The sequence below is a fragment of the Lathamus discolor genome, chromosome 4 (assembly GCF_037157495.1).
Source record: "Lathamus discolor isolate bLatDis1 chromosome 4, bLatDis1.hap1, whole genome shotgun sequence".
Classification (NCBI taxonomy): Eukaryota; Metazoa; Chordata; class Aves; order Psittaciformes; family Psittacidae; genus Lathamus; species Lathamus discolor.
This window is the reverse complement of record NC_088887.1, coordinates 54464222-54486710: the sequence shown is the minus strand read 5'-3', so window position 1 is coordinate 54486710 and position 22489 is coordinate 54464222. Positions and strand designations below refer to the sequence as shown.

At 37.3% G+C, this 22489-nt stretch overlaps 1 protein-coding gene across 2 annotated transcripts in view; it reads right to left on the bottom strand.

Annotated features, from left to right (window-relative positions):
* Positions 1–22489, bottom strand: part of NLGN4X (neuroligin 4 X-linked) — a 122183-nt gene that overhangs the window by 9984 nt on the left and 89710 nt on the right. For both annotated transcript variants that reach the window (XM_065677505.1, XM_065677506.1), the window contains 2 exons: positions 2349–2534; positions 124–913 (listed from right to left, as the gene is read on the bottom strand). In XM_065677505.1, the coding sequence (XP_065533577.1) occupies positions 124–913; positions 2349–2534 (976 nt within the window). The remainder of the gene's footprint in view (positions 1–123; positions 914–2348; positions 2535–22489) is intronic.

Sequence of the window (22489 nt, the reverse complement as noted above, 5' to 3'; positions counted from 1 at the left end):
CTGTCTTACTCAAGTACTGCTGTAAAACTATTGCAGTTTCAGGGTTTGAAGCCACCGCACTGGAATGCTGACTATTTTAGAGCCATGCTATCAACAAAAAGGAATGCTAGGGGTCAAACTTACCCAGTTTTGGCGAAGTTTGTCCAGTATGTCATCACCACTGCACTGAGCATGACATCATTCTTGGAAAAGTTGCAGTTGAACAGTTCTGTGGGGCCAATCATAGGAATCCCAAACACGTAAGGGACTTCATCGCCATGAGCTGAATCAGCCCAGCTGGGTTTCATTTCACTTTGGCAATGGTGGTAAAATGCATAGAAGTATGTTGGAGATCCATACTGGGCATGCAGGTCAGCAGTAGCAACAGCTGGAGCAACCCACTGGTGGTCTGTAAAAAGAGCAACTAGGGTCTTCCGTCTTGTTTCGGGGTTTTCTTTGTCTGCCCAGTCAGTGTACATGAATTTAATGGTCTCTCGCAGTGTATCTTTCCCTTCTGGATAACCATATAGATTGTCCACAAAATTGGAGACAGAAAAGTCAAAGTCATTGGGGGAAACACCATCTTCATTGTCTACAATGCCGTCCACGAATTTTAGACCTTCCCCTTGGTTCACGCCCAACATTATATCATAGTTAAGGAATTCCCCTTGCTCCATGAGAATCTGAGGGTCATCTGGAATCACGTCTCCATCTATCACAGGCCCAAAGGCAATGTGGTATGTGGCTGGAGTGATCGTCTGTTGAATGAGTTCTTTGTAATTCTTATTCCGAAGACATTCAACCAAATCAGTGGTATCCAGCATGTCGCAGCCCACTTTATCTGCCAATATACGAGTGTACTTGGCAGGCTGATAGTTCACTGCCCAGCTGGACAGGGCTGTTCCGCTCTGTATGATTGCCTTTTGGAATAAGCCTGTGGGTACAAGTTGTTTAAATGCAAATCCAATTTTATACATATATATATGTACATATACATACAATTAAAAGCAGTTTTCACTAAGCAAAGAAAGTTTTGTTTGAACAATCACTAAAGGATGCATATACCTAAATTTCAATTAAATTTCCATATATTCTACTCACTGCTACTTTTTCATAGTGTCTCTAAGCGCCAACTAAGTAAAGTATCTCTTGTTCTTGATGCTCACACACATAAAGCATGATGGTTTCAGGTTACTGTTTCAAGAACAAAATCATGCTTGTTCTGCAGTTTTCTTGCATCTTTAATGGAAGTCCCCTGGCTTTAGCACAGTGGTAGTCCTGTAAAAATTTCTTTAAAGGAGTGGCAGTTACAAGCAATCATATCCTCTTTGCCATGTAAATGACTCTCATAAATGCTCTCTTCAGTAGTTTAAAGGTCAAATGAAAATTACACACTCTCAGTTCCTTCACAGAAGCCACGTATCACATAATTTGAAAAAAAATCTGCTCTGCTACAATCAATTTAATAGGCTTGAGTCTCCTACTCTGACATAATTTTTTCTTTACCATTTCAATCTGTGTGCGTGCGTCAGCATTGCCTATATGTTGAATTAAAATGTATTTACATTTTTTTTTGGAAGTGTGTGTAGGATGAGATTCAATAGTTCTTTCTGTTGTTTTTTTTTTTTTTTTTTATTGTACTAATATAAGGAGAGACAAAAGACTGAGTCTGAAGAGCTTCTTTGTGTCAGAGAACTGAAAAGCTTACTGATGAATCTGCTCCATCTGTTTTTTCATGGTAAGATCACTGATATGGCCTATTTTATACTTAAACTGAAATGCCTGGGCCTCTTCTGCACATGGTTCATACTGTCAAGCTTTGTCTTTTTTTTCTGGGGGGGGGAAAGGGGGGGCGAGTAGAAGGGTACGGTATTGAGGATAGAAATCCTGCACCTCCAACACTTATGAAAGCCTTAAGAACTCTGTATAGGATCACACAGTCCTTGTGGGAAGTTAAATACATTTTTAATAAGGTTAAGTTATTATTAAGTAAGAAAAGCATCTAAATACATGTTGGAAATGCAGACAAGAGTGTGTAAAAAATGAAAAACGTCACTTCCCTTTTCCATTTTAATTCAGGCAAATTCTTTGATAGAAGAGCCATTGGAGTCTGCTGATAAAGCTAAAAAAAGTATACTGCCTATGGCATTTATTGCACGAAATTTCTGCTATAATAGCATCTAATTTTTCATATAATAATATTTAAGTTGACCAATACAAATCCAGAATATTAGCTAGTAGGTACTCTACAAAAAATACAGACCTCATATGATTCTAATTCAGCCTACCTGCTATGGCCACTTTTGTTATACTGTAATGTAAAGGAAAAAAAATAAAGGAAAAAAGTACTTTGCTCAGAGGATTGTTACCTTCTGAATAGTGAGAGAGTGTCAGGAGACTGACACAGGAAGCTCCTGCTCCAGATCCAAAAATAGTAACTCTTTTTGGGTCTCCTCCGAAAGATCCAATATTTTCTTCAATCCAACGTAAAGCTTGGATTTGGTCAAGCAATCCATAATTGCCTTTTGCAGCTTGGTCCCCAGTACTTAAAAACCCTATGAGGCAAAAAAAAAAAAAAAGGTAATTTTAGCTCACCAGATACAGAGTCAGCTACAGGGTATCCACATATTCACAACACATCTTCCCATCTTTTCATCTTGTGGGCTTTTTCTTTCCTTCTTTTTTTTTAAAGGTCACGATCTTTACTTAAATGTCTCCAGTGAAGGCATGAAGGCAATGGAACTCATTCTGTATGCTGTTTGTCTTCGGTTTGTTTTTCCTTATTGCAGAGGCCATACTTGGGAAAAATAATTATTTCCTGTTAGAAATAATTCTGTATCAATACAACAGTACAGACTGAAGATTTTATACATTTGATAACTGTATGTAAGTTGAAAAAAACTTAGGAGATAATTTTTCTGCAAAGAAGTGTTATCTCCATTTTTTTACTGAGAACAAGGCTCCATAACACATTAATTTAAATGCTTCTTACTATGGACCAAAATGATTCTGAACTACATAGCTCTTTAAATTACAGTACTTGTGAAATGGATAGACACACTCACAAATAGAAAAAGAAGCATGAAGAAAATTGTAAATGGAGCAGGAAAAAGCCTAGGAAAAAATACACTCCAGTTTCACAGAGGATATTTATTAGGAAGATAGCAGGTAAATCCTTGGCAATTCAGCCTTTAGTGGGGAGATTTTATCTGAACAAATCAGGTTTTCTCTCTTTTCTTGGAAATTGCAGGGAGAGCTGCACTGCTGACTTTCGTTCCTGTGATGTGGTTATCAGGTTTTAGAAACAAAGCATGATACATTTGCTGCCTGTCTTGCAACTGAGAACAAAATGACCAAAAAAGGTAGGACTAGGATTCATTTTGTTTTTCTGAAACCAGGTAAGGTGAAACACTAGCTATCCACGCTGCCTATCATTCACAGTTAAGATCTTGAACTTTGTCCAAATTAACACATTAAGCCAGCTACTCCCTTTTAAACTCCTACAGACCTTATCCTGTCAGACAACTAGAAGTCAGAAGTCTATTAGAATTTACCTTAAAACATACAAATTTTTTCAGATGGACATTACTGATATAGGCACTGCTGACAGCTGCTTACCAAGACAAAACTTGGCTAATTATCAGTTCAGACAAATTTGCCAGAAGAGGGCCCCAGGACTCTCAAGATCTGCAGTCATGGAGCAGTTAGAGATGAGAGCCTGCAATCTTGAGCCACCTTAGCCTGCTGTGACAAAACCTTCACATGTTTAGGGAAGATGACAATGGAAGCCTGAGGTCCTTAGAGAAAAAAAAGGCCTTGCACTACATTTCACCTGCTTTGGCAGAGGGGAAGAGATCTCTTTGCGTTGGCTGCAGTTACTTTTTCAGTGATAGGAAGAATGAAAATTCACTAGGTGGAAGGGATTCACAATATAGAGGAAGTGGAAGAAGAGTAAAGGCATGGGAAAAGAAGAACAAATTAGATGCCTCACATTTCCACCTGTCAGACTTCTACCATAATGTTTTCTGTAGTGAAATTCCTACAATAAGATACAAAATCCAGCCACAAAGTTTATAAGCAAGATCATATAAGCACTAAGTTCTAAATATGGAATGCTATATGGCCTGCATTATGGTGGCATAAATTTCCACATGCAAGCTTAAGCCTGATCAATGTATTATTTTGCACCCAAAGAATCTTTTACATATTTAATTAGTACTTATTTATCAGTATTTAAGGTCAGTAAGTATCTGATGAGTTCTTGTATTTTTTACAAAACGGTTGCTAAAACTGCAGTAATAAGAATCGTATCCTTATTGTTAATTAGCATTTAATATGGATTTCTCATTAAAAAAGTCTCTAATAATGGCAAGCACAATGGTTAGAATAGCAGTAACATCTTTTTTCTATTTTATTGGAGAAAACCACAAGCAAACTATTAATTCATGACTGCCTTTTATTTTGACAAATGTATTTTTCTCTTTTTCAAATGCCTTTATTATCCTTTTAGGACTGACTGAAAGAATTTCACTTGCTGGATTTGTTGCTGCAGCTCATTGCAATATTCCATAATATTCTATAATTAAGCCTTTATTCAATCAGAACTATGACCTCCCTGGGAGAAAGTGACTGTTGTAACCTTTAAAGCAGCATGGTAATTAGTATTCAAAGCCTAAACACATTTTAGCTCTTCTAGCAGCATCAGGCTAAAGCTGGTTGATCTTTGTGATTTTGAATTCTCTTCAAATGTACTAAAAGGTGACTGAGTAGAACTCCAGTCAATGAGTATCTGTTAGACAAATGAAGATTTTTTGTTTCCAAGTTCTCTGCTGATTCTCATTAATTGCAAGAACAATTTTTCTTGATTTAAAAACTAATCATCATGGCAAAGTGTCAGCCCCACATAACGTAAACTGAATTAATAAATCTTTCTCTTCTTGATGAAGATACATTTTCTTTCATGTTCTGAATACCAGATCAAAATATTTGTTCAAAGCAATCTCAAGAAATTCAGGCAAAGAAAAAAAATCTGTCCAGAAATACACAAGACTTTTTACCTTTTTTTTTTCTGTGACCACTGTGAATATTTCGAAACAGGATCTTCATGTGTGACTCTAAAATCCTGAACAAAGAATGCAGCTTTTTTTCTGAGATGGGGATTTACACTCTGTACCTTTTATGTATATTTTTTTAACTGCAGCTAGTATGTTTCCTGTTTTACGATTTGGTGTGATTTGAAGGGAATTCTGTGATCTGAAAATTAGATTAGGGTTTTGATAGAATCTGAAAGTTCTTCTCACTAGCCTGATGCAACAAAGAATGGCAATATCAGAATATGGAAAACAAAGAGATCTGGTTTGCTTTGTTTTTCCACATAATGATACAGAAAGGTACTAACAGTAATAGTTCTTGACATAAGAAACCTGTCTTTCCTTACACAGTGAAAGGGAAGGGTGACCAAATGGTTCTTCCACTGCAAAATTACTTGGACAGCAACAGCTGAAAAAGATGAATGTGAGGGCATCCTACACATGTTGAGTGAAATACACCAATTTGTCTTAAGGGACATTTGCTCCAAACTTACTGCACCAGAGGGAAAGATGACTACTATCTGGACTGAGTAGTAACCAGAGAATTACAGATTTGTGAAGCAAAAGTCAGCTTGAAAAGAAGGGCAAAAGTAGCATGACAATTTGTAAAAGTAGAGAGGGGAAGGTGGGAAGAGTGTAGCAGCTGGACACGGTTTGGTGCTGCGAGAAGTGGCCACTGACATTGCAAACTCCCTCCAGCCTGGACAGAGCATCCTCCCATGGAGTGCCTGCACCCAGCCAGGGGCTGTCGATGTGGGCTGACACACAGGGACTCTTCGCGTGTGTGCAGTCTTGTGGGGTGTTTTTTAGTCTCTGTCAGTGAGTGAGTGGTAGGAGCTTACCTGATGCTGGAGCAGCCATGCCACAAGAGGGTCCCGCTTTTGTATTGTTATTAAAACACCTGGGTTTATGCCAGATCTCTAATTGTTTACTTGTGGGACTGTGCAGTTTCTCATGATCTCACCGCTGTCCGCTCTGAGAGCACTGGCCAGGCGCCCCCAGTGCAGGCAAGTATGAAGGTCACAGAACAGCTGCACACCTATGTTTTCCTGTCTTTTTTTGACAATTAGTCACAACTAACATAAACATATATACTCTACTGAATATGCTATGACAAACATACTTTGCTATGTCTCTCAAGTCATGACAGGCAATCAACTCTCAGCTAGGTTCCCATCCATTACAGTCTGTGGTTAGAACTTCTTCCAGTTAGTTATAGAAGGGTGTTTAGAAACTTGCAACTCTTCACTAAAAATCTTTCTTCAATGTCAAGGATTGTAGCTTATCTTTTATAATGGTGATATTCACTGGCTGCTGGTTAGTTATATGTCATTAATAAATGAATAATCTGATTTGATTTAAACCACATGAATTAAGCAGCTTTTCCCTTATGACAGTTTATTCTTGAAAAATAAACTAACAATGCATTATTTTAGAAGAGGAGGCACAAAGGATTCTTAATTTTATTTTTTTCTGTGTTACTTGTAATAAGCTTGTATCTAATATTTTCTACGTTCTTTCATGTAGAGAAAAGAAATGCTTTTTTAAATTGAGGTTTCTGAAGTAACAGTTCTATGCATATTTCTCTGATTCTATTAAGGGACACAGTCTAGATTAATGCTTTAGTTTCAACCTACTAGATTAGCTACAGTAAAGGAGGAGGAAGACTACACATGGAAATAATGGGGAATTTTCCTTTCACACAGCCTTTAAAAATGAATGGACTCATAAACTACATGCTCTCACTTGCACTGTGTTAATAATGCAGTGAAGACACAAAACTACATGCAGAACTCTTTTAAATCCCACTTACACAAGAGGAAATCCCTAGGAAATCCCACAATCTTCAATGTTGGTTTTGCCACTACACCACAAAAATCTTACTGAGAGAATAAGCAAACCCCAAGAAACCAGTGGTGGTATTTCCCCTTAATTACTAAAAAGTTATGTGAGAACCCACAGTGACAAATAGCAGATGCCAATATCTACGAAATCCACCCAGTTTATAGCCTCGCCCCGACGCCGGAGGCCATCCATTCATTAGCATGCTGTGCAGACCTACAAGTGTTGAGTCTAGAGTCTCGAACAGAATAGCTGGACTTTGTGTCTACACTGTACACTTTTTATGTACTGTTTTTACTATGGACCGACTCTTGTCCGGTCCCATGGGATGAATGAATGACCACTGGTGGACATAGTGTGTAAAGGTCAGCATATCTTCCAGCTGAGGTTCACCTGGAAGGGTCCAGGCTGTACTATACAGAACTTCTCAGCAATGTGAAGCAATGTGAACAATGTGCAAGGAGGTGGTAAGAATAATGGGGGTTTCTGTGGAAACTCTTTATTGGAATTAAAAATGATAGTGTGGACATGCTCAGGATCAAAATTATATTCTTCCAACCACTGAATTTCAGTTTGCAAAGAGGAGGCTCGGCTGCAGCTGCACCTCAGCTGTGGGCATATTCCAGATATGCAAATAACTCAGTAGGCTGCTTAATAACTATAATGCATTAAACTTGTAATAAATATGATATTGGAATATAATCTATCCTAATACTTAGACAAAAGTATTTTCAGCTGAAAGCTATGTGATGATTTACGTGCATTGAATAGTTAGTTTGAGGAAAATAGCATGAGTATGTCAAGAAACAACATCAATCATAACTGAAATACTTGAGCTCCAGATCAGAGGAGACACGTAAGGATGTATGGATCACAACTGTAGACGCCAGAAAAACCTGTGTCTAATCTATTACCTTTGTACTAACTTGACAGCTATGGTGGAGAGACAAAAAAATCCCTCTAAAAGTAGCTTCAGCTTTTTAGACCTCTAGCTTTGGATTGGTCAAATTCCTATTACAGTAATTTTGTTTCTCTGTAGAAAATAGACAAATGTAGATGACCAGCTTAGAACTGACACCTACACTTCAGGCAAATTTAGATGAAGTCGGTCCCTACCTAGAGAATAAATTAATCTCTAGTACTTAGAGTAAACAAAATGTTTTCATTTCTGAGACATAGACCTTACATAAGAATTAATACCAAACTTAGTAAGACACAGTGAGTAGCCAAGATAGCACAAGAAATTAATTGTCAGGAAATCCATATGAGATCAACAAGCTAGTGCATTTTGATCTGTCTCCTCTTTTTTAAGTCACTGCTGTAGTCTGGCTTCACATTTCTTTTGACATTATGCCTCTTCATAACGGTTGCTCAGACCTGCTGCAATTTGTTTGTCAGGCAAAGTTATCACAAATAAGATTGATTTGTACATCTGATCAGAAATATGACATAAGTGATATAAAAGTAAGATACAAGAGACTGTGCTTCAAAGCATAATCATGCCTTTTTTGTTCTCCTTTAGTGAACTGCCATGGTAGGGCCATGTTTAAAGAAAAGAGCAAATTACAAGCATGCAACAGAACCTTTATATTTTCTATTAGCTTTTGTCTGTATATATCACATTTACCACTGTACGTGTATCTATCTGTTGAACTCAAATGCTAATGTATACAAATATGAAGTGAAATCCATTGGGGATTACAGAGTACATAGAGACTACAGTTGGTTCAGGAAGTCCCTGAGACATAAATATTTGGAGCATAGAGGAATATTAGAAGGAATTATGCTCACCCTTCCTTGATTGTCCCCAAACAACCTCAACTGTCTTTGGTGACAGGAAGCATGGCTAGATGATATTTTATGTGGAATCAGTTTAACTATATATTCCTTTTTGTTTCAACTGTGTGTAACTTTAACGGCACCATTTAAACTTTACTGAAAAGATGGCAGAATACAAGATGGAGTGATCGTGTCCTTGGCACACAGTTAGCAGAAAGAAAAACATTGCTAATTTTTTCTTGCAGCACAAATGGCTTATACAAAGCTGAGTAAGTAAGCACCACTGCTGCACAGACTCACCCTGTGCAGAATATGAGACAACTATCTAGTAAGACAAATGTAAGTAATGTGGACTGGCCACGTACGGATCTGTGCAGAAATAGTTACACAGACAGTTCTTCATCCTGAAAACAAAATAATTATGTTTTTCCTTCAGCTACAAAATGGCTTGCTGTTGGCAGGTGTTACTGTCAAGGCAAATTTTGTAATGCTCAGCAGCAACTCAAGCAGTAGTATGGCCTGCTAAAGTAGCAGTCACCGAAATAAATTTCTGCCTGCTATGGCTAATTACCCTAAGCAGCTCCAGACAACCTAGACATATTATATATATCTATATATATATATAATAATATATATATAATATGTCTATATATTATAATATATGTCTATATAATATAATATAATATGTCTATATATTGACATAATTGTCTATAATATATCTATATATTGACATAATATAGATTATGTTAAAATATAAAGGATAGTGATGTCTTTAATCCAATTTTCTGACTCAGGCTTATGCAACAATAAAGTCTGTTATGATTCTACCTTGATGAATTCTTTCAAATTACTCCTATTGTGAGGACAAAACCTAAATCTGATTGTTTATTAAGAACGTCTCATTACCACATGCAGTACAAAACAATAGGTCAGAGACAGGTGAAGACAGAATATGTTTTGTTGTTGTTTTTTTTTTCTATATTGCTTTGGTACTGAAATCTAAAATGTGTTCTTTACAATTCAGGCAAATACATAGTCTTAGATACATAAAAGACTTTTGAAAAAGCCCTGGATAGCATATGTTATAAGAACAGCTGGGAGGAGAGACAGACAATACAATGCGTTTTAACAAGATTTAAACAAGATTTAAAACCTATTTTTATACACATTTCTAAGCAGTGAAAAGTTTCTTAGCATAAATTTATCAGAGAACTACAGAGGTCAACAAGTTTCCTTCATTTAAGTCATTATGATATTTCGACAATGAAATACTTTTAATGAATCCAATTAAAATTTATACATGACACTTTAACTGCTTTTAAATTTGCTTTGTTAATTGTAAAATGCTCTGAAACCACTGTGCAATGAGGTTAGGCCAGTGGATGTTACTGAAGCACTAGAGACTGAACATTCAATTCTGTTGTTATTCATGATGAGCACATAACTCTATGTGTAGTATCATTAAAGAAACTTTTGCTGAATGTTCTGAATATAGATTTTTTAAAACTAATAGTAAATAAAGATGACAGCAACAAATTTTGCAGAACACATTAACTGATCTATTTTTTTTTTTTACTTACTATTTACCCAAATATTCACAAGTAAAACCTGCTATTACACAAAATACAACCAATAAAACAGCAGGTCCAATAAAAAGATTGCTGCTGAATGCATTATAAAGAGTCTGATTAAAATATAAAACCCCCAAACTAAAATAAATCAATTGTTTTATGAACGTCACTGCCAGGAAAAAAAAGTTCAAAAAAAAAAGTATGTGTTGCAGAGGACACTGACAAATACCTGGTGTATTCAGTCAGCCTATGCTTTCTCTAATCACTGATCTAGAGGGTCAAATCCAAAGGTATTTAACAAGAGAAATGCACCATGATTACAGTAAAACAATTGAATGAGTCACTGCTTTTCTGTGATGTGTTGACCCTGGCCAGCAGCCAAGCACCCACAAAGCTGCAATGTAGTCACCCTCTGCCCCTAGAAATACACAAGAAAGGAAGAGGAGAAAATGCAAAGAATAAGCGCAGCAAAACTTGTGGGTTGAGATAATGTAATAGGTGAAAGAAAGAAAAAAAAAAAACCAACCAAAAACCAAACCACACTGAAACAACAACAAAGCAAACAAACAAACAAAACCACATGAAAGAAAGGACATCCTCCCACAGGCAGACTGATGGCTAGCCAGTTCCTGAACAACAGCTACCCACTGTTCTGAACAAACCCACTCCACTTCTTCCTCTAATGTTATGTCCCCTGAGTGTGATGTTATATGGCATGGGATATCCCTTTGGTTAATTTGGGTCAACTGTCCTGACTGTTGCTTACCCTCCCAGCCTCTTGACCACCTCCAGCTCACTGGCTCTGGAACACACTGAGAAAAATAATAAATAAAAAAAAGGCTCTGTGCAAGCAGTGTTCAGCAACAGCCAATACATGGGTGTGTTATCAACACTTTTAGCCATCAAATCAAAACACTGAGCTATGTGCAGCCAGACCCAGTATGTAATTCCACAGCTGTGGCACAATCTCTGCTTCTAAAGATTCTGGTGAATTTATAAATGCCTCTTTAATCAAGAAGAGTTGTACTATATGTGTATTAAAGCTGGAAACAGGGGGGGGTTTATAAATAAGTACAGATGAAACCTTGTCCTGGGTTCAGCCCTAACAGCTATTTTTGTCCTTCTTAGTAGCTGGTGCAGTGCTGTGTTTCAGCTTTAGTCTGACAGCAATGCTGGTAACTGATTTGGAGAAAACTCCAGGAACAAACTTGCCAACAAAGTTTTCAAGTTGACAAGCAGGTATTCTTTATTGCAGTGCCAGGAGACACGGGGGGTTAGTTCCTCCTAAAGTGTATCCCCATCTCGCTACACAAGCTGTCCTTATATAGCCACCTGGGCATACATGCATATTCATGAGGCTACATATGGAATACATAATTTTCAAAAAAGTTCCCTGCATGCGTGCAAAAACGTGGTGGTGGTCTCTGAGGGTCGTTTAATTTTTCCAGGAATCTTCATCACTTCTGGCAGCCTTTGAAGTGTGCAAACCAGATGCTTATACCAGCTTAATTAGTTCGTTAACACCACAGACATAACAATCATCCTGTCCTTCTACTTATCAGTTAGTTTAATTGCAGCCCACCCTCGACACCTGCCATTCCCAGGTACTCCTTATCCTTACGTTCTGTTCCTCTAGACTTTCTTACACTCATTTTGTACTAAGGTCATAAGGGCCTAAAAAACCTCAACTACAATGGTTTATCTTGTACAAGAACTGTCAGTATGTTGTCTAGATGTACTCTTATTTTTTTAACTGCGAATCATGGCAGTCAGGTAAAATCATGGCAGCCAGGTAAAGTTCCCGATGACTGGAAAAAGGGAAATATAACTCCCATTTTCAAGAAGGGGAAAATGGACGACCCAGGGAACGAAAGACCAGTCAGTCTCACCTCTGTGCCTGGCAAAATCTTGGAGCACATTCTCCTGGATGGCATGCTAAGGCACATGAAAAACAACAAGGTGCTTGGTGACAGCCAGCATGGCTTCACTAAGGGGAAATCCTGCCTGACCAATTTGGTGGGCTTCTGTGATGGGGCTACGGAACTGATGGACAGGGGGAGAGCAGTTGATGTCATCTACCTGGACTTGTGCAAAGCGTTTGACACTGTCCAACACAACATCCTTGTCTCTAAATTGGAGAGACATCAACTTGATAGATGGACCACCCCGTGGTTAAAGAACTGGCTGGATGGCTGCACACTAAGCCTTGTGGTCAATGGCTCAATGACCAGATGGAGACCAGTAACGAGTGGTGTCCCTCAGGGATTGGTGTTGGGACCAGTCTTGTTTAACATCTTCGTCGCTGACATGGACAGTGGGATTGAGTGTGCCCTCAGAAAGTTTGCTGATGACACCAAGCTGTGCGGTTCGGTTGATACACTGGAGGGAAGGAATGCCATCCAGAGGGACCTTGACACATTTGTAAGGTGGGCTGATCCCAACCTTACGAAGTTTAAGGATGCCAAGTGCAAGGTCCTACACCTGGGTCAGAGCAATCCCAGGCACAGCTACAGGTTGGGCAAAGAAGAGATTCAGAGCAGCCCTGTGGAGAAGGACTTGGGGGTGTTGGTCGATGAGAAAATGAACATGAGCCATCAGTGTGCACTCGCAACCAACCATGTCCTGGGCTGCATCAAAAGGAGTGTGACCAGCAGGTCGAAGGAGGTGATCCTACCCCTCTAGTCTGCTCTCGTGAGACCTCACCTGGAGTATTGTGTGCAGTTCTGGTGTCCTCAACATACAAAGGACATGGAATTTTTGGAACAAGTCCAGAGGAGGGCCACGAGGATGATCAGGGGACTGGAGCACCTCCCATATGAAGACAGGCTGAGAAAGCTGGGGCTGTTCAGCCTGGAGAAGAGAAGGCTGCGTGGAGACCTCATAGCAGACTTCCAGTATCTGAAGGGGGCCTACAAGGATGCTGGGTATGGATTGTTCATTAGGGACTATAGTGATAGGACAAGGGGTAACGGGTTTGAACTTAAACAGGGGAAGTTTAGATTGGATATAAGGAGGAAATTCTTTCCTGTTAGGATGGTGAGACACTGGAACAGGTTGCCCAGGGAGGTTGTGAATGCTCCATCCCTGGCAGTGTTCAAGGCCAGGTTGGACAGAGCCTTGGGTGACATGGTTTAGTGTGAGGTGTCCCTGCCCATGGCAGGGGGGTTGGAACTAGATGATCTTGAGGTCCTTTCCAACTATTCTATGATTCTATGATTCTATAACCTCATTAATTTTCCACTGCTACTGTTACAAAGCAATCAAACTTAACATTTCTTCAAACTGATTCTAAAGGTTTATGTATTTCATTTTGTGATTTTGTGTTCCCCTTGTCTCATAACTCATTTTGGTTGTTGCTAAGCAGTGCTTATCCTGTCCAAGGACCTTTCAGTCTCTCATGCTCTGCCAGTGAGGCAGGAAGTGCACAGGAAGCCGGGAGGAAGCAAAGACAGGACACCTGTCCCAAACTAGCCAAAGGGGTATTCCATACCACAGCACATCATGCCCAGTAGATAAACTGGGGGAAGTCACCCAGAAGGCCCAGTTCACTGCTTGGTTAGGACTGGGTATAAGTCAGCAGCATCACATCAAACCTACATGAAATTAAGACTAAACTAATATACTTCAATTTTTTTTATTAAATAATCAATATTATTATGATGACCTGACATCTTTAGCTAGTCATCCATATTAGAGAAAACCTAATAGGACACAGAAAAAAAAAAGTTATGCATTTTAAGGACTAGCAAAGACATTAGATTTACACCTACAAATGACAGGTTAAACTGTGTGACATAAATGGCGACCAGCTGTAAAAACAGCAAGGGGATTTTTATATTTAATTATTAGTGACAAAAGATTGGTGTCCTTCAATAAAAGGGTTTAGGCATAATTTTTTCTTGATAGGAAAAAAACTAACAAAACAAGTGACCAAGCAGACACTATTACTGCACTAATATACTGGTGTCAAAACGCAAGTGCTAATAAGTCACTGTGAAAATTAAAAAAAAGGGCTCACAACATTAAGAACGTCATTGAGTTACTTTAGTATTTAAAACAAAGTTAACCAACAGTTTGTTGTTTTCATATAATGCTACTTTTAAGAGAAATAAAATTGAAATTCACTGAAACACACATTCCTCTACTGGTCAATAAACTGTTAGTATAATGGTACCATTACCTCCGAAAAAAGGTGGGCAGGTTTAGTATTCAACAAAATTAAGTCACCCCAAGTGGCCCTCCAATGAATTCTGTTGGCAGTTTACAAATTAGTCACCAGCACTGACATATCTTCTGACCTCCAGTTTTATTTTCTTATGATGGCATAAACTACCTCTTCTTCAGGAAGAATACTGCTCTTTGTTGTTTTATGTAAGAACTGCATTGCAACTGGCAGCACCTATAATAATCACTTTGTCTTGAGTGTATGAAATTATTAGAAAATGAGGTTTTGCAAGGAATTAGTATTTTGCACACATCTGATAACGGCCACTAACATGCCAATCAGTGTGCATTGTTCTAATTGCCTACAATCGTTTTCACTCAACTTGTTTGACCTGAATTAGATACATGCCCACTACTGCCAATTGAAAGACACTTGGAAATGAATGTTTCTGCAAATAAATAAACAACTAAATAAATAAAATAGCACTGCTGTTATCTAATAAATATAGCAGAGCAACCTTGATTCTGTGAATTCAGTGAAGTTGAGGCAGACTCATAGTGATGTAAGAGGGACACAACAGGTAAAATCCAGCTCACAGAGCTTCTTGCAGGAAGATGAGCTGAGTTTAATAATTCAATGGATGGCAAAGACATGGAAGCAGGATAATGCTCTCTGCACTGGCCCTATAGTGGGAAAAGAGTAATGCAGAACAAAAAAAGCATGGCAAGGGTCACTCCAGTCTGGGATTAGTTATGGCCTCTTGCATCCATGTCTGGCAGAAACTGACTTCCAGTGAGCCACACTCTGATAAGAGAGTGGCTCACTCTCTGATAGGACAGTGGCTCCACAATAAACAGGAAAACAGGTCAGTTATGATCTCGTCCCCAAGCCACAATGCATGGCCCTCAAAGGAAGCTGCGTATTTGTGATTTTGTTCACATTTTTCTTGTGTGTTTCATTTTGAGCTTAAGACTGCACCCACAGTTGGAAGAATGAATGCAGCAAAATATCAGAAAGCAGAGGAGTAGCACATATTGGACAACTAATATAACACACAAGACAGATCCTTTTAAAAGGGGGATGAAGAAAAATAAAAGGAAGATACAAATTTGATCAAATGGACTACATGAAGAGGTAAGAGCTTTTAAATGCAAAATGTAGCAAAATGCAAGGAAGAGAGTGCAGCATCTAACAAAAAATATTTTCCTACTAGATGGCCTAACATCGTGAATCTATTATAAAAAGCTATGTGACTTCAAATGGCAGACTCCTTATGAGGGCTGACGTTTGTAAGAGAGTAATGTTTAACAAGTGATCACTGGCAATGGTCTCACTCATCTGCTCCACAGACAGCTGTCTTATCCTTTTAGGCACCGTTCTCAGTTGCAAGAAGCAGTCATAATAACTTACCTCATGGGGTTGTGTTGCTTCCTGTTCTCAGGTATAATCTCCATTCCCCTGAATCAGCAAACAGTGCATAACATTTACACAGCTTAGAAAAAAACTGAACACAAACTGTGCTTTTTAATTTTTTTGTTTTAGCTAGAAAAATTAAAACACAGAAAAATATCATACATCTGGAATACAGAATACTAGCTGAGGAATTCAAAACCTATTCAAATTGAAGCTGTTGCTTCTTCCTGTCTTATTCTGGCAGAAGAACATGCTTACAAGCACAGAACTGAAACACAACAACTGTACCTGGCCTAATGCACCAGCTATTATTCACTCACCAGCATTTGAAAGCCAGAAGCTACTGCATCAGTGCCAGTTAATTTATGATGAAAAAAGCATCCAAGTTGAACCTTCTTTCAGAAAAGAGATTTTGCATTGGTAATATACGGCTGGCTTGAAGCCTGGACACTCATCAGTGCCCTGTGCAGGAGCCATCCACTGGTTATAGATGAATTCTAGACATTGCCTTCAAAAACATACTTTGAACACTGAAACAAAATGCTTGTTGTTGATAAGCACAGAAAACAAGCACAGATGGTTCTGAGAGAACAGCTAAATTGACTCTGCACAAATAAAGCAGCACTTGCACTATTTCTCTAACTTCCATTGTGATTTTAATTTCCAAAAAAAATCTACTAATACACGAAACAAAATTCATAAACATCTATTTTGCATCAGAAATAATGCTATGCTTAGACTCACATTAGAGCTGAGCTTTTCATTATGTGGAGTGTGGTGAACTTTTAAACCAGACTGTGAGTACATATTTTTCAGTTAATAGTGAATTACTGAAAATAAGCAGGTGTGTGGTATTATTTTAAAGAAACAGTTATTATAAGAAGCCATTCTGATTTCTTTATTAAGAAAAACTGATAATATCCTTGCCTTATTTATTTGTGGTGCATACCATTATGAATTAGGGTGTCAATAAACTGTAAATTAAGTAGTATGCTGTTCTGGAAGCATGTGTCATGCAGGATTTTCTGAGAAATTAGACATATCAGCTCTGTTGATATTTGACTAGAATTTATAGTCTCTTTAATCTGAAAAATGCTCAGCTCTTTTAACAAAGCACTTAGGAAAGGGACTGGGGAGAAATGAACTTTACCACTTGCTAGTCTGACAGTGACTAATCACTGACAAAACCTTTAATAACATTCCTGGGAGCCAAAAATAAAGAACATAAAGTTATTAATAAAGTTATTAAAAAGTCTTTTAATACTACATACTCTGTATGTATCTTCTAAAAAATACAATTATACTATATAGACCCCTTTGAGAAAGGCAGAGCACAAATGGTTTTCAGACAGAGTAAATAATTCATAATTCTTTATCTTGAACCACTAGTTTTTTTGTACTAAATAATCCCTTAAAATGGAATTTCCTGTCCAACATCTAAAATGCTTGCTTGTCCTGGCAGATACTGGTATATGCAAATACCAAAGTTCCTCTGGCATCAGGTTTTAACAATGGTTTGAAGAAAAATAAAATATGATGTTCTACGTTTTGTTCTTTCTTAACATGTTCAGTAAATTGTTGAACTTTGTGTTTAATCAAGGCTAACTGGTAAACAAGTTTGCAAAGCTTATGAGTTTGCTGAATTTAAAATGGCAGTGTTCAGGACGATCACACATGGGTGTATTTACATTTTGTTGAAAGTCTGGTTAGTACATAAGGATGTCTCAGGTGTACCTCAAAGGTAGACCCTAGAACCGTGTAGATACAGGTTTGCTAACTAGGATGTGATGAAGATTAAACTTCCACTGATTCACAGGGCTCTGGGGAACTATCCCAGTGCCAAAAGCCACAGATGAGAGCAACGTTATCACTACATCTCCTAACCTTTACATCTCGTATGTGTTGCCTCTGCTGAGTGGTCTACTCAGCAGCTTCAGATATGGCTAAAATGAAATTTTTAAAAGTTAAAAGTGTTCACACACTTGTATCTCTATCTACTATTCAAAATAGAGCTTCAGAAGACTGGAACAAGACAAGGTAACGTTTCAGGAATTACATTAACAGATTTCTAGAACTCCTAGTAATATACTCAATTTTTTTTTTTTGGGGGGGGTGACTTCTGCTGATAAGAAAAAGTCCTATATGCAAATTACTTTTTAAAGAAGTTTTCCACAAAAGAAGTTTTCCACAAAAGGATCTTTTCTAAGTCTTTTTGACACTGAAATTCCCAGAACATATTAAAATAGATTGTCTCAGATTGGTTTTGGATACCATGAGTCCCTTGTATGAAATAAATGGATTTTAATAATGTGCCTCAGCACTCACAGCTCTGACAAAGTGAGCCAATGCAATTCTACTGTACATTCAAACACATGGAATATTCTCAAGTGTTTCTAAAGAGGAGTTTACCACAACAGCAGAACTATTATGTGTCACAATGGTTATTCTTAAAAGGAAAAAAAGCTAATGTAAACCCCTTCTTAACACTTCCATAGCCTCAGTAATCCAATAATTTACACAAAGCAATGCTAAATTAGAGCATTCCTAGAGAAACATCAAGCTAAAAACCTATCACTATAATGTTTGCCAAACAAGTTTCTTAAAGTGGAGTCATAAAATAGATGGGCTTTTTGGTAATCTGAGGCATTTCGTCAACTTTGAGATTTTAGGATAATAACATGTTATGCTCAAATCAATGAAACTATGGTTCTGTTTCTTTGTTTCATCACACTATTTCATAAGTTTTCTACAATGCTCTGAATAAATTTGGAAGGTCTTGATCAGTCTTGCCCTGCCATGTTATTTTAGCAGGTCAAATATTTTTTGCTGTTTTGTACCAGTCTTGAACAATACCTGATGATTTAGAAAATAAATATATATACTCCTTATTCAACCATGCTGTTCCTAATTTTAAATTGAATATCACTTTGAGGATCCTACATGGCATTCAGTTAGACTTGATCTCAGTCATGCTCTATATAAGCCTAAATAACAAATATATGATTATAGAAATATAATAGGTAAGTAACAATATAACCATAAGAATAAATTAGAGGGGAGAAGAGACTTGTTAAGTCTATTGTTCTATAACATGTGATCCTGATGGGAGGTTGTCTTATTCATTGTTCACTTTTTACTTATCTGGGAGCATTTTTGTCTTCGTATTTAGTTATTCATGCCTTTCATGCTTTTCTTTACACATTTTAATATAAAAATCACCTGTTGGTAGCTGAGTTCATGCTACAATAGCCATCATTTCATAGGAACCACATAAACTTCCTTCTCTCAAGTGGTATATAATGGCTTCCTAATAGAATTACTCTGGGCCTTAGGGAGAAATTAGATTTTCAATTATTACATTCGTAATTTAGAAAAGGAAAATGACAATTAGATTTGTTTAATTTAACCTTCCAGATAATGTGGGATTTTCCCCACTAATATATTTGTACTTGTGTTTGGGTTTTGAGCATTTTTTCTGTGCTTACTTCTCTAGTTAATAATATCTAATTTACAGCACTAAAAAAGGCTAACAATAATAAATTATTATTCTCTACTTTTAGAAATCTGGTTTTAAGAATCTTAGGCGAAACTTCATTAGCTGATGATGGTTTTAATTATTACACTGTTTATATTTATGTCTCCACATAGTGATTTTAACACTGTGTGAGAAAGCTAGAAATACTGGAATAAAATATTGAAGCAGAATTGGCTTTAGAACACATTCTGGGGTTTCTAAGCATCTTCAAAACATGCTCTAGCTCTTAATTTTCAATTCAGGATGGTTTCAGTTTTTCTGATTTCTGAGATACTACTGGAAATTGTTCAGTGACAATCCCCTACTCTTACAGTTCATTTTGGGGGGTACCCTCTCCCTCCCTTCCCCAGTACACACTGCCATTGTACATAAACCAATACATCTAGAAAACAAAATAACAAAAATCCTTGATCAATTGCTAGAAAATATTCATAACAATAGCAAGAATTTGACTTCTCAGACAGAGATACAAATAGTAGGAGGATCTTATTCACAGGGGCAAGTTCTTGCAAATTAAGAATAAAATCTTTTATGGTTATTTGGGTTAGAAAGAGAAAAAAGAAACCTTTTTTAGAGGGCAAATTGAAACACTGAATCACTCTCCTGCTCTGAACTGCCACTGAAGGAATCATCTTCACACTGACAAGAGGAGTTAATGGGAGTAATCACTTAAGAGCACAGGAAGCACAACTCCTGATATGTACAAGGGAGGGAGTACCCCTCATACCAGGGGCAAGGAAGGGAAGCACCCACAGAAGTGTATCACATGGGATAATTCAATCAAGAAAAGTACTGCTGAAAGAGCAGGGAAGGAGCTGTTCATTTAATGCTCTCTGAAGAAATCAGGAGGAAGACAAGAAATTATAGAGATTCCTCTTGGGAAGCAGCACAGGTTGGAGGGATAGTTGGAAAGATTGCTTCCCCCGCCCCCCCCCCCCCCCCCCCCCCTTGGAGGGATAGTTGGAAAGATTGCTTCCCCCGCCCCCCCCCCCCCCCCCCCCCAGAGCCAGGCAAGGTTGTGACAGCAGTTAACATACTTCTCAAATCTACAGCATCTCACCTCCTAGTTTGTACTACCACTTCTTTTACAAAAAATGAAACATGCTATCAAAATCTCCCACATGAGTCTTATTCCTGCAGAACCAATCCAGATCTTCTTCTGGCATTAAATGGCATGCACTGAAACAGCAAACACTCTTGATACACCCACACTCAATGTATTACTAGTAAAAGATAAGAGTCCTTACTAATTTGTACTTGAAACGATCCTCAATGTGTTCAAGTTAACTTAGATCTAAGGGGTTGTAGGGCTCAATATCTAGCAAAATAGTTGTGAGTATATGACAACTAACAGCAAACAGTACCAGGCATGATAAAATGAAGAAAGAAATCTATCTGCTGCAAAAGAAAACAAGGAAGTATTTTACAAAATGTAATATGACCATTTCCAGACTTTAGATTGATTACTCAGGCGAGATAAAAGTCAGCTATTCTGAAATACTTCTTCACATCAGAAATCGTATCTGAGAAGCCTGAAAAACCTTGATTAAATTTGGTTATAAACCCACAGATACATATTACCTGGAACCATTCTGATGCCTTCAGATTCTAGAAGACGGTAAAAGATTAAGGCAGCAGGTCCTGAAAGATATGTTACATATACAGAAAAGCTGAATTGTTTCTGGATTTGCACACATACACTTATTTTATGAAATGTAAATGCTGAGTACGTGGACTTTTTTCCATGTTTTCACCCTGTTTTCTTCTGGTTATGAGACCAGAAGTTTTATTTGGTTATTTTGGAGAAGACAAAAAAAGGGGGTTAGAAACTGTTCAATATTCACAGTTTAAAAGTTTCCAAATAGTATTACACAGATAAATTTTCTGTTTGTTATTTTCAACCAAAGACTGTAATAGTAATAATCATGTTTTTTTAGAAACCACTTCTGAAGACCAGGAGTTCACATTCTGCAGTTTTGGCTAAGCTTTTTGTGCTGGTTTCTACAGAAAGCCAAAGATGATTGGCTGCTCCTATCCTTTAATTCCAGGAATTCATAAGCTTGAAGAGAGGAAGAGTTCTTGCCAAAATCAAATTGTCTTCATACTTAATATTTCTCCCAACTATCATGTATTCAAGAACATAATCCTAAACTTAAGAGACAATTCAGTCCACTGAAACAAAAAACGTTGCCATTAACCACACTAAAAGCACTCTCACTGCATGTTATGTATCACTATTGTTCAGCAGAATAAAGAATATCTAGGAATGACTAGACAGAACTTTTTCATTTTTTCCTCCACTCTATCCTGCTTGTAAAAAATAGTAACAATAAAGTGTTACATATTACATAATCTAGGGAAAAAAAGTTGTGAATTTGTTTTCATATTTGGATCCCCAGAAGTAGCTATTTCTGACCTGCTTATGTACCTCATTGATAGGAACAAAATTATTCTTCCTAGTGAAGAGAAACAAAATTGAGGGTAACTTTGTACAAAAGCCTCTTCATGTTATGGTATTAGAGACAAAATTAAGGATATATTAATATTTATGTTTGCACTTTGTTGAAAAATTTTTAGAAATTCTGATTATTGTTGACCTTTTTTTCAAAAATTTTTTTTTCTCTTTATGCTTAACAGATGGATAAACCAGTTCTTCATTTCATTTGCAGTATGTGCCTGTTAAAAATATTTACTCTCATACTTCACTATTAAAATGGAACAATTTTATGTTGCCTAGATACAGAACAGAAGGCTACTTTATATACCTAATACACATGAATAAACAAAGCAATCAATCACATGAAAATTATTCTACTATTTTCTTTAAACTTCTCTGCCTTTTTTTGTTAACATTGCTTCATATATTGTGAAAATAAAATAATTTTTACTGAATTCTTACAACTCTTAACAGGATTTTATGGTCTTTCATTTCTATTCAAAGCATTTCACCAGATAATTTTTTAAATAGATTATTGCACCCATTCACTAGATTGCTGGCACAAAGAGGAGGATAAGCTATGGCATTCAACATTCCTAGTTTTACTTACTGATTTAGTTTTGTTTGGATGAAAATACAATGCAAAGTGTCTTTCTTGAAAAATCCATAACGTTATAT